The 24,594-nt window shown below is 41.2% G+C and overlaps 1 protein-coding gene across 4 annotated transcripts in view; it reads left to right on the top strand.

Annotated features, from left to right (window-relative positions):
• Positions 1 to 24,594, top strand: part of KALRN (kalirin RhoGEF kinase) — a 525,904-nt gene that overhangs the window by 266,431 nt on the left and 234,879 nt on the right. For all 4 annotated transcript variants that reach the window (XM_086466145.1, XM_086466144.1, XM_086466147.1 and 1 more), the window contains exon 10: positions 20,487 to 20,609. In XM_086466145.1, the coding sequence (XP_086322271.1) occupies positions 20,487 to 20,609 (123 nt within the window). The remainder of the gene's footprint in view (positions 1 to 20,486; positions 20,610 to 24,594) is intronic.

The following is a 24,594-nucleotide window of genomic DNA, read 5'->3' as shown; positions in this document are numbered from 1 at the left end:
TGGATGATTTCTACTGGCTATATGTGTATCTCTTGTCTCTGGTGGCAGCAGAGGGAGGGGTAGAATAAGAGCACCCTGCACAGCTATACAATCCCTGTTACTCAATGACCAGACACTGTTGGATTTGCCTCACCAGGCAGCCATGCTAGGAAGGAGAATATTGCCCACATATTTCTTCACTTTCTGGTGATTTCATACAGATGTTTCTCTAGTTGCTTTAGCTTGCAAAGCCATGGAGCATTTATGGACACTGTGCTCAAGGCTGTCCAACCCAAACAGGACAGGGTTCTTGGAAAATGAACACAGCTGAAAGAAATAACATGCATTTTTCCTCTTTACCAGTGACTCTGGCATAGAAACCTGCCCTTTGAAGGGCCACAGTACAGCTTCCCAAGTGAGGAGTGCAATTGTGGTTTTGTTGGAGACAAAAAGGAGATTGTGGCACTTTGATGTTTGAGCATGTTGAGACAATCGCTGTTGGTATAGACCTGGGCTCTGTGTTTCTGTCCAGGCAGTCCCGTTTGCACCCTATAACCAGTGATCGGTGTATGGTATAAGAACACCTCAGAGGTGTCTCAGGCTATCAGCCTAAGAAGCTAATTGCTTTAAATACTTCCAACTCATGTGAGAGGGAGAGGGAGCTCTGTTACAAACTTCAAGCAGTACTCTTTAAATATTGATCAGTATTATCTTGTATTTTTTGTGCCAAAACTCTTCACAAAGAACTGTAGGTTTAAATTATTACAGTTTCATTTAATGATATTTATTCTGTAAGTTCCTTAAGGGTTGCTGATTAACAATACTCTATCCTCATCATAATTTGATTTAAAGTGTAACTTGAAATTATCTGGAAACAGCCTTTGTGTCTTACTTCCTCTATATAGTTATTAAGCCAAGCGGACAATTGTTCTTTGTGCTTTTAAAGAGTCACTGATTAAAAAATAATAATGATCACTTTTTAATTTACATGCAGAAGAGTAACGCTAGGGATATCAAACTTCAGGGGCCAGCTTTGGTTACCAACTGAAGTTTACTTAGGATTGATGTATGAGCAGTGCGAGAACACTTTGATGAGATCCACAGCTGTCTTGGGAAATAGGATCTGAAGAAATCTGAACCAGCCAGCTTGATCTCTGAACCTATTGAAGTGAGAAGAGGCACTGAAAAAAAAAAAAAAAAATCCTTTGTGCCCCAGAAGTGTTTTTCTTGTTCAGAGCACTGTCTGTCCTTCAAGACCTAGTCCTTTCAGATGGTCTGGTTTGCTGTTTCCTGAACTGCAAATGTTTAGATTCTCACTGAGAGCTTAGGAACCACTAAGAAGGCCTTCTGAAAACCCTCTGAAATCCTACTGACTCATTGAGGTTTTGGATCTGCCTCACAGTGGATGAAGAGGATGTAATTTGTAGTACAAAGCAACGGAGAAGGTGATATAAAGAGACAGTTAGTTCTCTGTAGGTAGATGCAACTATCTGTGGTCTGGATTTATCCTTCCTGTCTTTAGGAGTGTAACTGAATCATCCAAGTCAGGAGCCTAATGCATAGTCTCCTTTTATAGTCAATGGAGAAACACTGGCGTCTTCAGAGAATGACTCAGTCTAAGACCTGAATTGTACCCTGGATAAATTTCTCTCTCTTACTGTTGACTGTTGGGGTAATAATGATAAGGTAGGCTCTTCAGACAAGACTTTCCATTTATTACCTAATGTTGGGTTAGATGTATAAGGATTCAAAAGCCCATCCTACGTGTCGAGGAGCACCTCTACCCATCATGCCAGGCCACTCAGTGCCTTTCTGATCCAGGATTTGCTTTGCAGCAAACTGCAAGGAAGTCAGTCCTCGGCAAACTGCTAAAATTTGCTGATAAACTTAAGCAGAATCATTCTCCTTATGTATCACATCCTCATTGTCTATTTCTATCCCAGGATTGTTTGCGTGTCAGCATCCCTGAAAATATGATGTGTAGTTTATTGTTTCTGAAAGGCGTCATTGGCTCTCATTTTCATGGCAAAGGAGGAGAAAGAATCAGGCTCATCTGTTACTGATTAGGCCTATAAAAATAGTAGGGCTGCAGCGATGAAGGAAGAGAAATAAAGTAGAGTTTTCTCCAGAAAGATGTATATTTTTGAAAGCAATTTCTAGAATGAGTAACCATCACAAAGGACATGGAAAAAAACAAGATCTTTGAATAATGCAGGCTGGAATGCCAGAAGACTTTCTCCCCTGTAACTTTAAGAAGCAACAATAGCAGTAGTACTTCTTGCTTGTTGTGGTTTCTTTCATCTCAGGATTATGCGTTTTCTAAGAGGTTGATGTTAAGCGACTTGCCAAAGGTCACTGAAAGCTTCATGACTAGAACTCCTCATGTCAGGATGTCTGATTCACAAATACCTGCTCTAAACCCTCAAAATCATTGCTACTCCTGTTTTACCCCTTATGAAAAGGTCTTCTAGGATTTAGTGGGACTATCTAAAAATGAAACAAGGATCTGTTGTGCTAAGAAATAAATATGCTATTTTAAGCATTGGTTTAGGAGTCCAAAATAGTAATTCTTTTCTACTCCGTTTGTTTTCCTTGATCTTTCCTTCCAATTATCTCCTCACATGGCCTTCCAGCTTTTCCATGATCCTGCCTGTCACTCAGAGTGATCAATCCTTTTTCATATTGCTTTTGAGTGATGGCCAACAAAAGGTATTTTCATTGAAGTGAGAAAAAAACAGACCACAAAGAGGATAATGATAGCTAGTTCCTAAAGTATAACTGTAGCAATTTCACTGTGTTTTCCTCCATGGAGCAGCTGCTCAGCCAGCTGGTTACTTTCCCCCTCTGGTAATGAATTGCATTCACGATTTGAGATTATTATGTCTTTCTGGGTAGCAAGGCCCAGTTTAGGTTGAGATGATCTGTCACCATGACCTGTTTCTGCTAGCTGCACTAGCTAGCTCGTGCTCCTCCTTCTAGCAGATCTACCTTACTCCATGCCACAAACTATTTTTACTAACTCTGCTCCATATGGTTGTGCTTTGCAGCAGCTCTTTGAACTGTTAATATCTCCTGTTGGCTGTGCCTTGTTTTGGTAGCTGCCCTACCTAACCAACTTGACTGAAGATTTCTGTTATTTCTGTCCTTGGAAGAGAGGTTGTGCAGTATTTATGACTAAACACAGTATTTTAGCTCACAGGAGACATTTAAGGACCTTCTTTTGTTTCATATTCCTCATAGGGAACACTTACACAAAGCTTCTAGCTTGTTTTTTAAAGTTGTAATCTTTGGATTGTAGTTCTGGAAGCTATTGCCTAGGCTGGGGTTGACCCTTCAGGCACATCTAGACAGAGATGGTTGGCTCAAACTCTTGTATACTATTACAGCTATAAACTTTCTTTTATGTTACGCTATGGTTCCCTTTTAACAAAAATGTCTTTCAAATGTGAAAACATGAAAACCAAACATATTTCAGGCCTCTCTATTGGTCCTTTACCTTTCTCCTCCCTCTGTTTTGATAGTTCTTTACTTGTTTCTTTCCTGCCTTTTGGAATTTTTTGGATGGGATGTGTGTTGTGGGATGGAGAAAATTACTTTTGTTTTTGGCTTCAGCAACATACAAAACATTCTGACCTTGAGACAGGTCCCTTCCCAAATAAGGAGGAAAAGTTGGGGGCGGAGGGGAACCACAAAATGAAACTTTTTTCTTTTTTTTCCCTCTCCCTCCAGCAGAAAGTAACTTTAAACAATCAAAATATATTTTGGGGTATTGTTTCTGCTTGCTTACCTCAGGTTTTCAAATTGCATGGAGTATCAGGAAAGCAGAAGAGCAGGAAGTTGTGGATCAGGGGATGCCATATTCTGGGAGCAACCAAGCTAGGAGAAAAACATAAGAAAGCAAGCAGTTTTTCACAGGAAATTCAGTTTGGGGGAAACTGAACTTTTCATTAAAAAGATGCTCTTGGGGGAAGTCTCCAACCTCTTCCTCCCTTCATTCTGCCCATGACTCTCAGTCCTGGAGTCTTTTAGGTGCCTCCTCTTTCTCAAATAGCTCAAAGTTGTTCCTTTCTGAACGGGCTTTTCCTAAGTCTGGTCCTGCTTGCACATATATGCTTGTTTATTATTGCATTACCAGTCTGCCAGGGGACTCAAGGCTCAGCATCCCTTTGCCTCACCGCAAACAGCTTCTCATTGCCATTATCCATGGCCTCCTTTGGTAAATCTGTAAGGTCATTGGCTTTTCACCCTTCAAAACCCTCACAGAATCCATTTCTGCTGTGACACATAGGAGAAATCAGCCATACAGTTATGGGTAGATCACAGAGTGATGCAAATGTCCTGGGCTTTTTATTTCAGTTCTGCTGTGTCTTGCATACTGAGTGCCTAGCTCAGCATGGGGCCTGTATGCTACACGCAAAGCTTCTCACACACCACAGTAACTTAGCCCTTTACCCGCTTATTTGCAGTACTGAGCTGTGACTTTTCTGCCCTGGCACACCATGTGCACAACTAGTTTGCCTGAGCAGCGATTGACAGACAGGGAGTACAAGCAGAAGAGATGCTGCAGTGGCCCTACAGCGGGAGAAACACTGTGATGTGGATCTGAATCCCCGGGCAGGACCCGGTGACAGAGGAGCCCTGCCAGGAGGTCAAACGCAGCCTTGTGCTGCATTCCTTTCTCCCTGCGCACAGACTGACACACGAGTATCTTAAACTGGGAGATAAAATGGTTCAGACATCAGGCTAATTGTTGAAAAGACAAAGAAGAGGACCTGGGGTAAATAATCACTCTTGGCGTTCAGGGCACTTCTTTCATTGTTGTTCTCCTAGTTCTTCCCCACATGGTTTGCACTTTCATATTTTGCCTCTGGTCTGAAATCAGGTCAGAGCCCCATGGGGGAAAGGTTATGTGTTTCTAGATGTTGGCATGATGCTCAGGCCCAAAGGACTCTGACCCTGGCAGGGATGTTTAAGTCTACTGCAGCGCTGTGCCATGCTGGTGAGTTTTCTGTTACTGGGATGAGACTATGTGCCAAGACCCATTTGTCCCAGTTGGGATTTGTTCTCTTACTAAATCTGCCTTTGCTGTGTGCTGTGATTGTAAGCCTTGTTAAACCAAGATTATTAAATCATCTGCTCCCAACAGTAACCTAAAGCAGTGCTTTATTTAATATCCTGGTCAATCAGGAGTTTTCTCTGTGGTGAAGCAGGCAATGCAAGAACAGTGGGGAGTGCCTATGTGGTGCCTGGAGCACAGTGCTTGCATTAAAGACTGCTCTGTTGTAAAGCTCATCCGTGCTTTATCAGTCCTTTTGAAATGTTAATTGCCATTAAACATCTTGTTTAAACTAGTAACAGTTTAGGTAGGTTGATGCTATCAAAATGTAGACAGTGCTGGCTAAATTAGGAGAGCAGTCTCAGGTTAGTTCAGCAGTAGCAGTTCCAGACAGTGATCCAGAGCAGTGAAATTAGGAGCCAGCTATGTAGGTTTCTCTTTTCCTAAGTAGACAAGGAGTGTATTTCCCGAGGTAGATGCCTACCTGACTTACCATTATACTATTATACTTCTGCCTACACTAACACAGTTATGTTCTGGTTACAGTTGGAGCCGAAAACCACGCAGTATTCAGGGTTTATTTTGTTAGTTTTTTTCCTGAGTGTTTAGCGGCTACCACTGAATGTTTAATGGAGGCAGTAGTGATATCATTATCTTGGTCTGATGTTTATCTACCAGCGGTTTCTTTCTTTGTTTTTCAGACAGTGAAACTCAGGCACTGAAATGGGCCATAAAGCAGATCAGGATTGGAACTGTGAAGGACAGTCCTTTTTTCCCCCCCTAACCTTTATCTACTCTCTATTAGTTTTATCATGTTTCCTCTCTTGAAGCCCGTGGGCACATCTGTCACTGGCAGAGTTAAAACCAATTGCTCTATTTACATACTTGAGGATAACGTACTTTTCTAAAGAGTTCATGTAGCTTCTTTTTTCCCTCCTATGTCCTTGCTGTATTTTTTAGGCACCTTTTACATTTTGGAGAGTCCCACTGAGAAAAAAAAGTGAAGCAAACGTGTGCAAGGAAGATACTTCACAAGCCACAAAGGACCACACTTTCAAATGCACAAATTTCTCTATAGGATCAGAATTCTTCTCCTTACACATATGAAAATCAGCACTGTGATGCTGTGTACACAAACATGGAAATTAGCTGGGATGATAGCTGTCATTAGCAGCAACTACTGGAGGTTAAAACAACAACTTAGAGGTCAACACCTTAGAAGTCTAAATCAGACCTTCCAATCAGAAATCTAAATCAGCTGGGTCCTGCAGGTGACTTTACTGACCATCAGGTCTGTGAATCACAGAATCACAGAATGGCAGGGGTTGGAAGGGACCTCTGGAGATTATCTAGTCTAACCCCCCTGCTAAAGAAGGTTCGCCTAGAGCAGGTTACACAGGATTGTCTAGGCAGGTTTTGAATATCTCCAAGAGAAGGAGACTCCACAACCTCCCTGGGCAGCCTGTTCCAGTGCTCTGCCACCCTCAAATTTTTTCCTCATGTTGAGGCAGAACTTCCTGTGCTCCAGTTTGTGCCCATTGCCCCTTGTCCTGTCACTGGGCACCACTGAAAAGAGCCTGGCCCCATCCTCTTGACACCCACCCTGTAGGTATTTATAAGTGTTGATAAGGTCCCCTCTCAGTCTTCTCCAGGCTAAAGAGCCCCAGGTCTCTCAGCCTTTCCTTGTAAAAGAGATACTCCAGTCCCCTCATCATCTTTGTAGCCCTGATAGTTCCCTGTCTCTCTTCAACTGGGAGGCCCAGAACTGAACACACAGTACTCCCAATGTGGCCTCACCAGGACAGAGTAGAGTGGGAGGAGAACCTCCCTTGACCTGCTGGCCACACATCCTGCACCCCAGGATGCCATTGGCTGCTTTGGCCACAAGGGCACATTGCTGGCTCGTAGTTAACTTCTTGTCTACCACAACTGCCAGGTCCTTCTCCGCAGAGCTGCTCTCCAGCAGGTCAGCCCCTAACCTGTGCCAGTGCAAGGTTATTCCTCCCCAAATGCAGGACCCTACACTTGCCCTTATTGAACCTCATTATATTCCTCTCCACCCAGCTCTCCAGCCTGTCCATGTCTCTGAATGGCAGCGCAGCCTTATGGTGTATCAGCCACTCCTCCCAGTTTTGTGTCATCAGCAAAACAGCTGAGGGTGCACTCTGTCCCTTCATCCAGATCATTGATGAATATATTGAACAAGACCAGACCCAGTACTGACCCCTGGGGAACACCGCTAGCTGCAGGCCTCCAGCTGGACTCTGCACCCCTGAGCACAACTCTCTGAGCTCTGTCCTTCAGCCAGTTCTCAATCCACCTCACTGTCCACTCATCTATCCCACACTTCCTAACCTTACCTATGAGGATGCTGTGGGAGACAGTGTCAGAAGCCTTGCTAAAGTCAAGGTAGACGACATCCACTGCTCTCCCCTCATCTACCCAGCCAGTCATGCCATCACAGAAGGCTGTCAGATTGGTCAAGCATGATTTACCCTTGGTGAGTCCATGTTGACTACCCCTAATAACCTTCTTTCCCTCCACATGCTTAGACATGACGTCCAGAATGAGCTGTTACATCACCTTGCTAGGGACAGAGGTGAGGCTGACTGACCTGTAGTTTCCTGGGTCCTCCTTCTTGCCCTTTTTGAAGACTGGAGTGACACTGGCTTTCCTCCAGTCCTCAGGCACCTCTCCTGTCCTCCATGACCTTTCAAAGATGATGGAGAGCAGCTAGGCAATAACATCCGCCAGCTCCCTCAGCATTCGTGGGTGCATTGCATCAGGGCCCATGGATTTGTGCGTGTCCAGTTTGCCACAGTGGTCTCTTAACCCAGTCCTCCTTGACCAAGGGAAAGTCTTCCTCTCTCCAGACTTCCTCTCTCCAGACTTCCTCTCTTACCTCCATGGTCTGGAGTTCCTGAGGGCCAGCCTCAGCATTAAAGGCTGAGGCAAATCAAGCATTTGGTAACTTCTCCTTCTCTGTATCCTCCATCACTAGGGTACTCACTTCATTCAGCAGTGGGTCCACATGTTCCCTAGTCTTTCTTTTGTTACTGATGTACTTGAAGAAGCCTTTCTTGTTATCCTTGATATCCTTTGCCAGCTTTAATGTGGGCCTTAGCCTTCCTTGTTGCATCCCTGCATACTCTGACAGCCTTCCTATATTTCTCCCAAGTGGCCCAGTCCCTTTTCCCACATTCTGTAAAATCCTTTCTTCCCGTTGAGCTTTTCCAGAAGCTTCTTGCTTATCCATGCTGGTCTCCTGCCTCCTTTTCTTGATTTCTTACTCATAAGGATGTACTGATCTTGAGTTTGGAGGAAGTGGTGCTTGAATATTAACCAACTCTCTTGGGCCCCCGTGTCTTCTAAAAATGCTGGTTTTCTGTTGGTCTCATGCCAAAGAAGCAAAACAGAGTTTCTAGAGGTAGAAGAAAACACAGGAGGCTAAATAATTATTTGAGGAATTAAAAAAAACCCTAGTACACATGGTCACAGCATGGTCAACTTAGCATACAAGAGGTTTCTAGAAATTAGGATATTGTTTCACCTGTTGGTGCCTAAGAGCTATAGAGATCCTCTACTTCAGTGCACATGAGGAAGAAGCTGGGACAGACATTGAGCATGCTCAGGTATTTCTCTTCCTGGAAGCTCCAGAGCATAAGCTAAAGTGGTGGAAACAACCATAGAGGAAAATGAAAGGGAGGATGGTTTGAGAAGAAAATCCAGAGCTTTTCAGGTTGCCTTTGCTTCAGTGACTGCTCTACCTGGGACAATGTTCTTCCCATCCTCTTGAGCTGTGGGAGACCTGGGATAGTCTTTCAGAAAGCTCTGATTATGTACAAGCGATCAGCCCAGGTGGGGGAGCCGGACCTAAGACTAGAACTGGCCCCCAGCCCTGACTGACCTGTCAGTTGTGCCCTGTAAAACTGATCTGAAAGGACAAACGTAAGACAAGAAATAGAGACCTGAGGAAAAAGCATTAGCCTCAGAAGGAGCAAAATCACTGTTCTAACTAGTGCTACAGACAGCATCAACCAAAATTTTCTGTATGCCCTAGGTAAGAAAATATTTCTGTATTTCTGAATATTACCATTGGTAAGAAAGTGACAGATCTGATTAGTTGTATTGCTAATTCATCACCCTACAGCTAAGTGCCAGGTATGATTCCTGAGTGTTGGCAAAAAGACTCACAAACAGCAACACCAGCAGCATAACTGCAAAAGAAACAAACTACCTGCCAGCCCTGAGAAGCCTCATGCAGAGCACAGCAGCATCTTTCTGGGCTGATGCAGAGCATATTTTCTGTGTCTTGTACAGAAGGAACATGCACAAATGTGGTTATTTATAGATTCTCCACCTACACACAGCTTTGAAACTTGCTCTAAAAGAAGTTCAGTACTTAAGGAATACAACAGGGTTTTTAACCTGAAGGTTTTTTTCTCTTTTTTTTTTTTGTTTTTGTTTTTTTTATTTCCTTGAAAAAAAAATATTCTGGGAACGTTAACAACAACCCAGGCATTAAGGAAGAAACATTAGTTCTTCATTTGTCTGTCTATTGTTCCCTTACTTGGAATGTTTTGAGAGAGGTAGTTGCCAAATTTTATCAAGTAAAATATTTAATCAAGAAAATGAAAGATAAGTGGGATACGTTTGATGAATGGGAACTTTACCAAAGGAAAGCAATGTTAAGTTGAAAGAAGTTCTTTCTCAGGGTAAGAGAGGCATGCAATTCCTGCTCCCTTCTGGGGAGTTTGTATCCTAGATGACAGCATTTAGTGAAGGAGCAGGTTGGGGCTGTGTGACCTCAGCCAATGCCCGGAGGAAAGGGGCGAGTACTGCTCTCAAAATGCCCAGCCTACGCCCAGCCAACTCTGCCAGAGCCCTGAATTGAACGTGCTGTTCCCAAGAGAGAGACGTGACTGCATCTCACTAGTTACTAGGGCTGGGATCAGCTCTTTTCTTTGTGTGGAGTGAGGGTGGATGGGGCCAGAACACAACATATTCTTACTCTTCTCCAAATGCATATCCATTTGAAACTGTAACATGTTTATAGATGTGAAGAACTGTACAAGTAGGTAATAGTTATCTGCAGAAAGCATACACGAAGTTATTTTTGCCATATATGCCCGTGAAAAGGTAAGGAGTTAAGTTGGAGCAGCTGTGTGGGAGACCGTGCACACCTCATCATCTCATAAAGCGAGCAGCCATGTTGCCCGTGGGAGGGTGGCATATCTGGGAGCAGACAGGAGTATCCGTGACAGTTGTACAGGTCTGTAGGTCTACAGTGATGTGAAAGCTCTTGGAGGGGGCTGGGGAATGGAAGAGCAATGCTACTCCAAGTTAAGGCTTGAATCAGCAAGTCACCATGAACTTCTGAAACTCTGCTAGAAAAGTTGAGGATAGTCTTATTGGTGTTCAGACCATTGCCATGGGAGATATTTAGGATGTGTTCACTTAGTCATATTGTTAAGTCTGGAGGCCTTTCCTAACTGTTTTTGCATACTTCTGCAATAGAAGCTGCTAAGAAGCAGGTAGCCAGGGGGAGCTGTTATCCTGTGGTGATTTCCACTGCAGAAGCTGTTGATGAACAAGGATCCTGCTGCAGGGACTGTCTTGTCTGGACAAACTCCTACAGTCCTATTTCCAGATGGGCTTGTAGGATATCTGTGGGTGCTAGAGAGAGGAGTCTAAAGAAGATTATGTGCATGTATTTTTGCATATTGAGGAGTTTTCTGACACTCCTCTAAATTGGTGGACCCACATGGCTCAGTAGTTGTATAATTTACTCAAATGTGTTCACTAGTGTCAGCCGTGCTTTGCAAGGCTGTCCCCACTGCAAAGAACAGAACATCAGAACATGAATGTTCTGTTTTTGGCAAACTAGTGGTTTTTTAGCTGCAGAGGTTAGATCCCTGTTGTTAAAATGAGAAATTGTGCAGAGGTGAAACTATCACATAATGTCCGGGAAGCTCATAAAAACACCTACAATCTGATTTCATGGGAACTTCTTTTTTTTTGGTTGAATGTAGACAAGGGAATAAAGGAAGTTTTTAAAATGTTGTAATTGGCTCTGCATTTAATTCCCCTCGTTAATTTAGTTGCACTATGCAGCAAAATACTGATAGGTCTGTAAGGTTGCTTTTCCCTCCAAGGGTAAATGAGACTGCATGTTTTTTCTTTTGAAAAGACCTCTTTAATTATGTGGTGGTATTTGGAATAACTACAATTAGAGAGGAAAAGCAGGGAGTGATTAAAAAATCATACTTAATAGCAGCTGCATTAGTTCTCTGGCTTTTGAAAGAGACCCAGGCACAGTTGAGTATATACATACCACATGGAGGAGTTGTGGTGAAAAGGAAAGGCAAAATGGAGGTGACAAAATTTTGACTGACTTCAGGGAAGGTTGTTTATTGTAGCATTTTGAGAGAGATCTTTCTTGAGAAAGGATTGAAGAAGTATCAAAATTCATCTTTCTTGCCCAGTCCTCAGACTGTGTTAATGGGTGTAGCTCTGTCCACTCAGTTCCACCTCTTCTTTAAAAAATAAAACCCGACAAAACCCTGAAACCTCAGATTGCTTGGCCTAATTTGCTTAGGTCTCAAGCCAGTTTGAAAGAAGTGACTCTTATGACTGACCGTCTCAGCTGAATTAAATACAGAAGAACTTGGTTGGCTGGCTATGTTACTTTCTAAAGATGAATTCGTCATCGCCACACAGACAGGTCAAGCATGGTATTTCAGGATTTATAGCTATATGCTTAGCAATTAGGCATTTATACCACAGTGAATTTGGAGCAGCTTACACCTTGTTTTAAAGCCCTGCCTTTCAATGGATTGCCTGCACACTTTTGTACAGCTGCCATGGTGTTGTTTACTATTTATGGTATTTCAGTATGTTGCTGTATTGGAAAAGGTTCCTAGAATCCTCGGCCAAATTTGGAGCCACATATTGCTAAAGGCCACAAAAACTTAAAGTAAAAGGCAGCTTTCACTCCAAGCGCTTTCTTTGTCAGCCTTGCTTGTTTTGACTGTAAGTGTGGTTAATGTCATTTTAGAAATGAGAATGGAGGCAGGGAAGTTGAGTCATTTGCTGAACTGCAGTGCTGGGCATTGAACCAAATCCCTCAAATTCCAGTCTACTTTTGATATGAAATCCTTGTTGCTTTTTTGCTTATCTCTTAAAACTCTTGCATAATTTGACGTGCTTCACCAGAGAGAGTGAACAGAGTAAGGCACTGTTCCCTTCCACTGCTACTGAATTGCATTAGCAGAGCTGTATCTGTACATGAGGAGTGCACTTATCTGCATTAATCTATGGAGCTTGTAACATGCTGTCATATGAACTGCATTTGTTCAGAAGTTGCTAACTGGGAAATAGAACATGGTGTTCAGGCACGTGTCCGAAGGCTCAGATTCTGCTGGACATGTAACTAGTCGCTGCCTATTAACTTTGCAAACATGGGGTCTTTGATCGACGTTTACTGAAGTCAGTTGAAAATTTGCTGTGGATTTTGGTGGGAACAAGATCTGAGTTTTAAAGTCAGATACAGATGTCTCCGAAATCAAAGATGGTGTTTCTGATTGAAACATGAGGTGCGATTCCCTTCTTCAAAAAATCAATTTTTAAAATACTTTACTGTGACACCAACTCAAAATTATAATGAAGAAAGAAGTGAAAAAGGGAGCTTAGTTTTTATTAGGAGGTAAAAACCACAAATGAGAAGGGCTGAGTTTTGTTTGGGGTTCTATTATAAACCATTAATAATACCAGGAAAAGCCAGAGGATAAGTTCCTTTGTATTTTGGTATATTTTCTCAGCTAGACCTTTACTTGACATTACCCTGCTGTGACAAGGTCAGGGATAGGAGGGAAGAGAAATCTATTTTCAGCAACGATTTGCAATACAACAAAGAAACTATATTTTAATTTAAATCAGACTTGGTGTATATTTTATTCATTAAAGTGGATTAGGATTTATTAAGTCTGCTTGAGTTGTTTTGGGTTTGGGGGGATTTTTTTGTTTTTCTTCTGATTCTTGGTGTTTGTTCTGTCTTCCCTGGTGCTGTTGCTGACACCAAATTCTTCTGGAGGCCCTGGTAGCAGGCCAGGGGTTTGGCTGCCCATGCCAACCTGCACAGAACAACATTATCCAGGAGCAGATGTAATTCCAATGGATAGAAGCTGACAGTCCCACACTGGATACTGCCTCCACTCAGAGGCCTCCCTGGCAAATGTGCACTCTTTATCACTTAGAGGCCCTTTCCTTTTACCTCCCAAGAAGAGAGTATTTTGTGGGTACCCTGAGAGCATGCCTGCTTTGAGTTGTGTTGCTCATAAATGCATATATGATGTGTAGCTTTTAGTTCTTCTGTTGTAAGAAAATTGATTATCTTCTGCCAAGAGAGTCTCTGTCTTGTATTTGCAAATTCTAGTTCAGATAGTAAATGTTATTAACTAGGCTTGTGCAATGTTGAAGGGCTTTGACAGAAAAGATCGGATTTTGTTGCTGTGCAGTATAACTAAACATTTACAATAAGCTTTGGATGTAAAGTACCTATGAAAGCATGATCTGAAACATGAACCTTTTAACTATACTTCCTGGTTACAAAAAGCGTGGTTGGCAAAGGCAGAGTTTCTGGACTAGGGTTTTCAGACATGCAAGGCCTTGGAGTTACTGAGCATTCATAATGGCAGCTACAGAAAGGTAAAGATCAGGTGTGATTCTTACAAGTGGAAATGGTGATGCGACTATAAACCCACAAGTTTTGAAATGCCGTATGAATTCCTGGTATCACACCAGAACTCTAGTTAGCCCATAGAATCTCAAGAGCGAGCAATAAAGTGCACATAGTGGCAACTTGATACTGTTTGGCTTCCTTTCACTGGCATCAGCCTAGCAGATTTTGGAGGCTCTATCCATGTGTTTAAAGTTAGGCAATGCTTATGCACCTATTTGAAATGGGGCCTCATTTAAAGCTGAATAAATTGGGTGTACTTCACTGGAATTGCGCTGGAATTTATTACAGCTCTGCTAGAGGTATCAAAGAGTTAATCTAACCGCTTTCAGTTAACCCAGGTTTGTACTGTTTTGAGATCAAGATCTGATTCTTAACTGCTTGAAGTGTAAAATGCTATAATTTATTTTCAGTTTTCAGAGAAACCTAGTTTTAAGAGTCACTATGGCAACAACAGTGGGTTTTAGAGTAACAAAGATTAATGATTCCCTGGGCCAAGGCACTTCAATGGGTCATCTCACTCAGGAGCAATGAAACTGTTCAACACAGGCCTGGGTCAAATGCAGAAGTCGAGGTGCCCTGTCACTGCTAGTACAACATGCTGCATCTTATTAATGCTGGTTTAATCACCACCTCACACTTCTCATCTTCCTGTAGGACAAGGGCAGGGTTCAGTGGCTGGTATATTTGAGCAAGCCTCTGTGTTCAGGCTGCCCAGGGAAGTGGTGGAGTCACCATCCCTGGGGGTATTGAAAAGACATGTAGATGTGGTGCTTATGGACATGGTTTAGTGGTAGACATGGCAGTGTTAGGTTAATGGTTGGACTCAATGCTTTTAAAGGTCCTTTCCAACCTAAATCATTCTATGATTCTTGTCCAAGTCGTTCTCATTTCATCTCCATTTGTTAATGCTAAAAGAAATACAATTTAAAAGATGTGACAATGCAGAAGTCTTTCGACTAACTTCAACAACAGATATAGTTCCTTAAAGTGATGGATTTACTGCTCCTTTCACATTTTGTATTCACGTAAAATGAGAGCAGAACATGGGAACTTGCTAAGAAAGAGTTGGTTCTCAAGGAGATTCTAATTTATCAGATAAAGTTATGAGGTGCTTCTTAGTTTTCTCATTTACTGATTAGGAAAGATACCTACAGAAAGAGGCTTCATTTTCAAAGAGCTACGTTGAAAAGTCAGCCCTTTAAAAATAGTGCCCATTGCTTTTTTTTTTTTTTAATTTGAAAATCAAGTTAACTTTTGATGCTATTAAAAGGATTGACCTTAACTGCACTAATGCAATCATCTGCCATGTTCACGTCATACAAATTAGCCTAGAGGAAGAGCAATTATCATCCCAGAACTTCACTTAATTATTGCCTGATTGCTTCTTCAACCTTTTTCCTTTAAAACCATTCTTCCATTTCTTCCTTCCCGTGTTTTCCTACCTTGTCCCATACAAACTATCACCATTCCCTACAAATAGACTCTCAAATACGTTTTTCCCTGACCTCATGTGGGCAGTATTTATTTTCCTAGTTTAGGTGTGCCATGAGTCTTAGACTTCCCATAGGCAAGAGTTCAATCATCAGCAAAGAGGAGTGTGGAGAGGCCTCTGGAAGCGTTTGTCTTCTAAGCACCTTCTTCCTGATGCTGCGCTTAGGTGAAACCTTGTCTGAATTGCTGCTATTATTGTTTTTGCAGTTACACAGATCATTCAAAAGGGAACTTTTTGTTACGGCTATTCTTCCTCCAGGTAGAATTTTGAGTCTTGTGGTTAGCCAGCCATATGATGACTGTAATAGCTAGCACAGTCAGCCTGCTGTAATTGTACTGGAGTTTTATTTAATTTTCTTGGTGACCTGGGTTTGCTGCTTATTTTGTTGGGTGTGTAATTGTGCCCCTGAGGAGATAAGGAGACAGGACATGCACATCATGATATAGAGAAAATAACTCTTTTACCACTTTTGATCCTGAACTAGGTAAAATAAAAAAAGATATCTTCTTCTTAACATGTGTGTGTATCCTGATGCATTCCTGTCAATGAAGGTTGCTGACATCAGATGTGCTTCTTGAGCATTTAATTTATATTCTCCTTCTGTTAACAGTCTCCTAGCAAACATTTCTTGCTTTTGAGCCTGATGCTGTATAAACTTTTCAAACCTGGGAATTAAACACAGAATAATGAGTCTCCATCCAGAAAAGAAAGGGAGCCTCCTTCTCACCTCCTAGCCTCACACGCACACTTTCTGGAGTCCCACACAAGCTACCATCAGAGTAAACAGATCTGCTCATTTATTTCCTCCCATGGACACCTCATGGGACTGGGCAGTGGAACAGCAGAAACAGCTACCCTAATCAACTCGCCAATAGGTCAGGTCAGTAAGATGTGGGATGGGAATTTGGCATAGGTGAAGGTAAAATACCAAGACTATTATCCTTCAGTCCTTTCAGCAGATGTCTGTGAGTTATAACATTTCCTAGATGATTCCAGGGGCAGCCTCACCGTGCTTCAGATGTGCCTTCGAGTTGAACTCAGCTAGGTTTTTATTAATGTAGTATTATCTAATGGACAGCAGCCTGGATTGAAAAACACTGCCTACACGGGGAGTGTGTCCACACAGCGGTCAGCCTGTATTTAAACTGCAGTCAGGCAGGATTGGCCTTTACTGTGCTAGGAGCTGCAGAGCAGGAGGGAGGTCCTGGCCCCTGTCCCAAGCAGCTTTCAAACTCGTAGAAGTACAGTAGTAAGTGCATACTATAAAGAGAGTTGGCATATACCGGAGTTACAAAATATACTTTATGTTTCAGGAAACACATCAGATGATGGATCTATCTGTAGCACAATATTTTCATTCCAAACAATTCATGACTTTTTCTAGCTGTTTTAAGAAAAAAATAGTTTGGCAATAAAGGACAATTAGAAAATTTGAAGATGTGATTTGGAAAACACTCTTAACTGCATTTTTAACAGCATCTTTATGCTCTTTATGTTTTTAAGGAGTAATTAAATTATTTGAACTAAGTCACTGTAACTTCAGTGGCTAACTGTATCTCAGGACGTTAATTTTTGGCAGTAGAGTAAGTTACATAGTCCGTGCTTTCAATTAAAATATTAAATGTTTATCTTGAATTCATTACTGCTAGTTCTAAAGACATTTCCTTTCTTCAGGGTAAGGGAGGATGCCTGCAAACATGCTGACAGGTAAATGTTTACAAGTGCTGGTGATTTCAGGTTTAGTCGTGACCTTTCAGAGTTGTTCCTGCATTTGCCACGGACTAATTGCTTAACATTTCTCATTGTTTTCACTAGGGAGTAAGCTTTGTGTTCATCCAGATTTATGTTCTTGTTGTTGCTTTGCTCACTCAGTTATTCCATACCTCAGCTCCTCATGTAGTGCAAACTTTCTGTGCCTCGTATGATGGGAATAAATACATGATATTTATCCATGTTGCAAATCATTGTGAGCTTATTAGATGGCAAATGCTTTATATAAGGAAAAACATATTAGCTGCTCATATAAATGCTGAGGATTCTTTTGATAGTTAGGGCTATCAGATTATCAGAGCCTCGTGCTACCATCCTATCTTCTGCCAACTTCTTATGACACCTCAGCCATTCACTTTGTCTCCCCGCGCCCCCTTCTCTGCAAAATGAAGTTATAGCATTCATGTATTTCATAGAACGGTTGTGAAACAAATGCATTGAAGACTGTAGTGGTCAAATATGTTAACATGGGTTTCAGAGGCACAGAAAATACTGTTAGGCAAGTTTTTCTTTAAAAAGTCATGATTTGTTTCTTGTGGGAATTGCGGCGAAAGTAGAGTTTATGGAACAATTTGAACCAGAACTTTTTAAAGAGCAGATGGGGTCTATGAAATCTGAGATGTGGCACTCTAAGCAGAGAAATGGCATAGGAAAGAAGTACTCAAATAGAGTGTTACAGCCAGTGTCGTTAGCGGGTAGTTTATAGATTTATTTCTTTTTTAATCTTGTCTGCTCACGTAGTGTTGATTTATTAAGTGGATATACAATTTTGTCAACTCAAGGGGTATTTTATATCTAATCTTATAAATTAGAGGATTTGGAAACCTAATCAATACCTGCATAGATGACTTCAGAGGGAAGCTTTCATGTTACAGGAAGGATTTGGTGACTCACCAGATGGTGCCCTTCTGAGTCAGACAGTATGGAATAATTGCCCAAATGGGACATGAAACTTTGCTGCAGGAGTTGATAGCTCTTGGATGAGTCCTGGAACAAAGGTTTATTCCCTGTGGATTAATGTTCTAGCACTTTGTTTATTTGGTTGGGTTTTTTGTTGAGGGTAAAGTATCCATATTTTGACTAGTATTCTGGCCTAGATTCATTGTCTTTATTTTCATCTTTGTTTGAAGTGGGCATCATATGTTGCTTTTCTTATTCTGAATGGAAGCATGTAACGAAACATCTGTTTATAAAATAGAAGAGGTTATCTCTGTCAACAGTCATCTAACAGTGACTAAAGCAGCCCAATATAATATTGGTTGGGATAAAATTTTATTATGTGATTACTACTTTAATGCTATAAGCATGAAACAGTTATTAGAATAGTTTGCTGTAGAATTACAGTGAGTGGCTATCAAATATTAATAAATAGAAAGCACATACCGCATACTAATTTCATATGAAACATTGTTTAAATTAAAGCCTTCTGCCATTTAAAAAAATAATATTTTTTTTTAAATGAGGCCTCATTAGATTTGATTTTTTCAAAATTGAATTTTGATCTGATTCCATAAGTTGAAAACTCCTGACAAGAGGAAAGAGGACGTTAATGGAATTATATACAGACTGTTAATGGCACAAATGCTAGAAGACTATCCTCCAATAATTAATTTTATTACAAGTTATATACAGATTTCCTGGTCAAGAATATATTGCAGAAAAGCTCTTAGAAGATCAGCTGGCACATGGCTGTCAAACAGTTTGAAGGAATGTATTTGGGATTCTCTACCCAGAGCAAATGAGAGACAAACTGATGAGAGAAAGGGCAGCAGGAAGCGATGACTGAACTGCCAACACACCTGGTCCTGCTACCTCGTCCCTACAGTGACACTTGCACCAAATACATGTTGTCCCTGCAGGACATAAAGTGCTTTGATACCCCATCTTGTGAAATTATTTGTACTCTGTGGATGAAAAATACCTTATAAGCACAAATTATTATTTAAAATAATGCTTTTTCCAGTAAAGAAATAGGATTGGGAAGTAAGTATATGTGTATAAAGCTTTGTTTGTACTTGGAACTTCTTATAAAACTATGCTTGGGATCTACAGTATAGAAAAGACTCAAAGCCCAGGTGGCTTAGATTCTGTACAACCAAGCCATAAAACAGCTTTACTTGCCTGAAATAAAAATAATAATCACACCTTCCATTTTTCCGGTCTTAGGTTTCTAGGCTTAGTCAAGAATATCTGGTCATTTATCAGCGCCACACAAGACGAGTGGCTCCTTGCACGACAGCTCTCCCCTACCTCAGTTCTGTGCCCTGGTACCAGAGCCCTTCTCAGGCCAAGCCGCCACGAATTGCCAGGTGTCCTGCAGCCCCTGCCCAGCATCACTGGGGCCCATGGCTGCTGCTTGTGCCCCAGCGCTGCACAAAGGAAGTTTGCAGCTCTGAGGCCATTGCAGGTGCAGGACTCTGTGGTAGCGTCACTGTTCTGGGGACATTTGCGGTGTCTTCTCCCTTCAGTGTGACAGAAAAACCAGCCGTTGTTTGCTAGTCCATTAGCACCAGTAGCAGCAAGGATTAACAACTCAGTGTGAGTGCAGGACTCCTTGCTGAATCCCAGCTACTTACACACACCAGTACTGGTCTAGTACTAGTTTTTCTCTTAGCCTCTGTGTATTGGGAAAGAGATGGAGAAAGGGTGGAGGTCACATCCTGAAATTTCCCAAGCTCATATTGTCCAGTTTGGTTTTTTTTTTTTCCAGCTTGTAGTAGACCCTGGACAGATTTGATCTAAATTTTAGTGCCAGTGTTGTTGTGAGAAGGAGCTCCAAATGGATGGTGCTCACATAGTTGATCTACTTTTAAAAGAAAATCCTCTTTATCTCTCAGAACATCACATTTATCCCTCTTCATCTCCATAAGGATCAGTTGCATTTGAATTGAAGACCTGAAAGGCTTGGAGGGGACAATATTTTTTGGCCTGAAGTGAAGGATTCTTAACCTTTTCATTCTAGTTACTCTGATAATGCTTTCTCCCCACATCAAAATAAATTTTAATTGATCCCTCCATCATGCTTTTGGACTCCCTTAGGGTGCTTCCCATTGAGATCTGCTGTTTATATGAAATCAGCTATCACTGTTTTTCAGTTTACACAAGGAGCTCTTAAGAGGAGGGTACTTGCTGTAGAAGATTCCAGACTTCTGATTCCTGTTCCCCAAAATTCATTTACGTGAAAGTAAATATTTAATATGTGCCAGGCTCAAACGACTAAGCTACACTTCGAAATAAATGGAACAGTAAAAATCTGATAATCCTAATTTACCAGTAACATCTATAAACATTTATCTTGTATCCAGTTGGAATCGACTTTGACAGATCTGCGTGTGTTTAGCCATAGCAAGCACAAAGCAATACCTCTGCAGCTGTTTTATCTTCACCCTGAGAATTTCCCTGTGCTGCTGAGACAAGAGAGGTAATTGGATGTTCTTCTTTTCTGGCAGGTACTGGACTGGATTGAAAACCACGGAGAAGCCTTTCTGAGTAAACATACAGGAGTGGGGAAGTCTCTCCACAGAGCACGCGCACTGCAGAAAAGACATGATGATTTTGAAGAGGTAGCACAGGTAAGAGTCTGAATCAGAGAATTTGCTTTCTGGCTTGATCTTGGTTACTCCTCTTGTATATTGAGAAAAAACTACTGTTGTTTTGGGTCACACTACTTTCTTCAAACATTTAGACGTGACCAGGATCTTGTCTCCGAGGTTTGAAAGTTGGCATGCACACTGCAGAGCATGGTGGCAGCAGGACTTGTAATCAGAAAATCATCATATTGGGTCTATGGGAGGTCTCAAGCCTGTGAGAAATTGCAAGCAGTTTACGGGACAGTGATGCCAAGTGTTGGAACACAGAGGAGGATGGTTATGAGTGAGAGTGATAGAAAAATCAATTGTAACCCCTACAGTGGAAACTGAGAACCTTGAGAATAAGATGGAAAGCAGCAGCTAGAAAAGAAGCAGGAGAAACACTAGATGTGTTTGCAGTAAGGGCAACTACACTTTCACTCTTTCCAAGAATACAGTGTATTATGTAGAAGGTTTTGTTTGTTTGTTTTGGAATAAGAGGCAATCATTACAGGTAGACATTATTATTATTATTATTATTTATTTTCCTCATAGCACAGTGTAAGCAAGGCTTGTCCAGGAAGTTTGGTATGAAGCCAAAAGCTTGTAACTTTTCTTCAAAGCATGGTCATAGTAGATGTTTAAATGTACATCCCATATTTATTTATAGAATTTAAAATAAAGAGGACCTTTGATATGTTCTTCAAGGGACTGAATAGCTTTCTTCTTTCTTTCTTTTTTTAAATTTTTTTTAAAAATATCTTATGGCTAGAAATTATCCAGTCTCAGCTCTAGCTGTCAGATCGTGTTACACCTTTTTGCTTTAAATTTGAAGCATCCTTTATCAGAAATTGATCTTCTGTAAAGGTTCTTCTGCTTTGGGTATTTCACATGAAATCTTGATTAATCTAGGTAAAGCAGAATGTATCAAATGCTTTGTCTTCCCAGTGCACACAAGGCAGGTTATTTCACTGTGGCATCAGACAAAAATGCATTAGACTTTAGTTTTGTTTTCCTGTGCTACCCTTCCCATGTGAATGCCTAGTTTAGTTTAAGATGTTTCCAGCTACTGGGACATACCTCTTTCACTGTGCCCTCATAGAATCTATTTCACTGCCTGATAGCAGCTACTGGCTAGATTTTTTTTTTCCTCTCCCTCATATTCGATTTATATTTCTCTCAATCTTTTTTTTCTCCCCTTGTTTATATCCCTTTAGTCTTATTTATCTCTCTTAAGGGGATAAATGCCAGGGAAGGAGATGAATTAACAACCTTGAAATATCTGTAGAGTGTTGGCACATCTTCTCCTGCTTGCCTCTTAACCGTGTTAAACATATTTAATTCTGCTAGCATTTTGTTATTAACCAGTCCCTTAAATATCTTTGTTACCTATTTCTTTGGATCCATTCAGTTTGTCAAATCCTTCTTTTAATTAGATGTTCTGCTCTTGATATAATATTCTATTGCTTGGCTTGCTAGTGAACTTCAATGTTACCTTTCAGCTGTGATGGGATGTCTTTGCATACCATTGGCAAATCACACAGCCTGAAAGCAGCTCTTCGAGGTTGGTGGGTCTCTAAAATTTCATAGGACGTCCTGTGGATTTAAGCCTTCTGGTAATAACTTTGAATTTCTACAATTATCTTTTGCAAATTTTTTAAAATGGACTTTAGGCTGGAGGTTGCAAAACATAGTTCTACAAGGCCTCGTCTGAAAGCACAAGTTAGTGGGAGGTTTCATCCTGAAATCAACGTCAGGTGCCTTTCCAGAAGATGTGCTTAAGTCAGCTGTTACTGGATGCAATACTGGGGTATTGAGTGAAAATGAAGCTGAAACTAGGTGACTTAATGTCCTTTGTGGCATTAATATTTTCTAAATCTCCCTTCTATATGATACATTAGCTTCGTAATTCCAGTTACATCTTGCATTTCTGGATCATAGCTTTTTTTTTCCTTTTTTTACCTCCTCTTTGAGTAGTACTTCACTGGGGATGTAGGAAACAAATGAAGAACAAGTGAGAAAAGACAGAAAAATAACATGGTCTTGACAATAGAGATGAGAGCAAGCTGTGTGACTGTCTGCACATGGAAACAACAGCTCACTCAAAGCTTGCTCCACTAGGTGATGTAATTTGGAGATACATCAGGGTTTAGGAATTTCACAGTTGTGTGGCTCGCATGTGTAGGTACTAGGGTAAGTCAGAATAGAATTATTTCACTTAAGACTTTTCTAACCCCACTGTTAGCCCTCCTTCTATGCCATTTCAGCATGTCTGTCTGTGAATAACTTTAGACACATTTCCATTCTCCCCATGAGGCCAAATTCAGAGCAGAATGTATGAATCTAGTTCACTGGATGACCACGTGGGTTCAAATGAAGGTGGGTGCTCAGGAGGAGGACAGAGAGGAAAGAGAAAACTGTAGTTTGTGTGGGTATAGAATCTCTTAGGTTCATCTGAATCTGATTCTTTTATATCACACAATGAGCATCTCATTGTTCTGCCTGGACAATTGTGAACATTCATGATCAGTCCTGCACTCCGAGTATGAAGTTTATGGTGCCTCCTAATTAGAAATAACTGACACAAGTTGAACCTGGTTATTTCCCCCTGACTGTGACAGGAATAGTTTCCTCTTGTGCGTTCACATCAGAATACCATTGCTAATTTATGAGGCCAGTCTGCAGTGTGACACTGGAATGTGGTGCTGCAAATGGACATGGGGACATGCACTGAGGGGAAGTGAAAGGAATCTCAGGCTTTATCCGAGGTCAAGGACTTGAGAATATAATACCCTCTGCTTTGGAAAGAGTAATAGCAAGGGTAAGAGGGGAGGCTGTAAATTTATCACACCTGGAGTTGTCCTGGAAGCTTCTAGTGAGGTCGATTTTGTGGTTGGGGAACAAATCTCCTCCCTGCTCTAATTATGACCACTTTTTACTCTTCCTAACTCCCTTCTCGATGCTTAACTCTTTAGAGTTTGCTGGTAATTATTTCTAAATTAAGTTTAATTATTTATCATTTTTCTCAAGACAGCGAATATCTTTGCCATGACTAGGGTGGATATCTGGCACCTCTTATTCCCAATATAGCCATACAGTAAAGCACTTGTACTAAGATCCTGAAACAAATTGGTGAGTTTGCCCGTTCCCCTCATCAGGTTTTTAATTACTGGCATTAACAACAACAAAAAAGTTGTGTTTGTTTTTCTTAAAAGAGAAAATAAAAAGTTTAGTACTGACAGACCTGGTGAGATTGACAGTATAAGCAATAGTATTTGCTATTGTCATTTCTCTGAAAAAAAAAAAAACGCTTAACCTGCCACACAGTATAAATTTATTCTCCAAAATCTACTTTCTTTTGGCTCTGATATATTTGTTCTTATCCCCTACTGTTTCAGGAAGGCATTTGCAAAGGTTAGACTAGAAGCACTTTCCATGAATTTTCTTGATATTTTCAACAGTGGGCAAAACATTCATGTTTTTGAATGCTGCCTAACTGCATGTAAAGAACAGTAGTGATTCTGGGATCGCTGTGCCGAGAAATGGTCTGATTGACTGACCTGCCAAGGCACTAGATTGAGAGGTGGAACATGCTCCCTCTCTGTCTGATTAGAAACTCAACCGATTTATAAAGCTGGATGTAATGATTCAATCAGGCATGGCCCAAATAGATCACATGCCTGCATACAGCTGTGCTTGGAAAATGTCAGTGATTTTAGAGCGCTGCATTGTGGGCAATAGGAAACATAATTTGGGGTCCCTTTCTCTCGTAACTGCTGTTTAGACAATGCTCTGGCAATTTTTCTGACTGTATTTATTCTACATGGAATGCACAGATGGCAAATGTTTGAATTTGGATTAAAAGCCTGAGCTCCTGGGAGGGATGTTGTTACCCTGTATATATACCTGCGACTCTTTCTCAGCCAGCGCTGATACTGTTCACAGGCTGCCACCCTGAAAACGCCAACCTTAGGCGCAGTGCATACCA

This window comes from Leptosomus discolor, chromosome 5, assembly GCF_034619465.1.
Source record: "Leptosomus discolor isolate bLepDis1 chromosome 5, bLepDis1.hap2, whole genome shotgun sequence".
In the NCBI taxonomy this organism is placed as follows: domain Eukaryota; kingdom Metazoa; phylum Chordata; class Aves; order Leptosomiformes; family Leptosomidae; genus Leptosomus; species Leptosomus discolor.
This window is presented reverse-complemented; position numbering and strand designations above follow the sequence as displayed.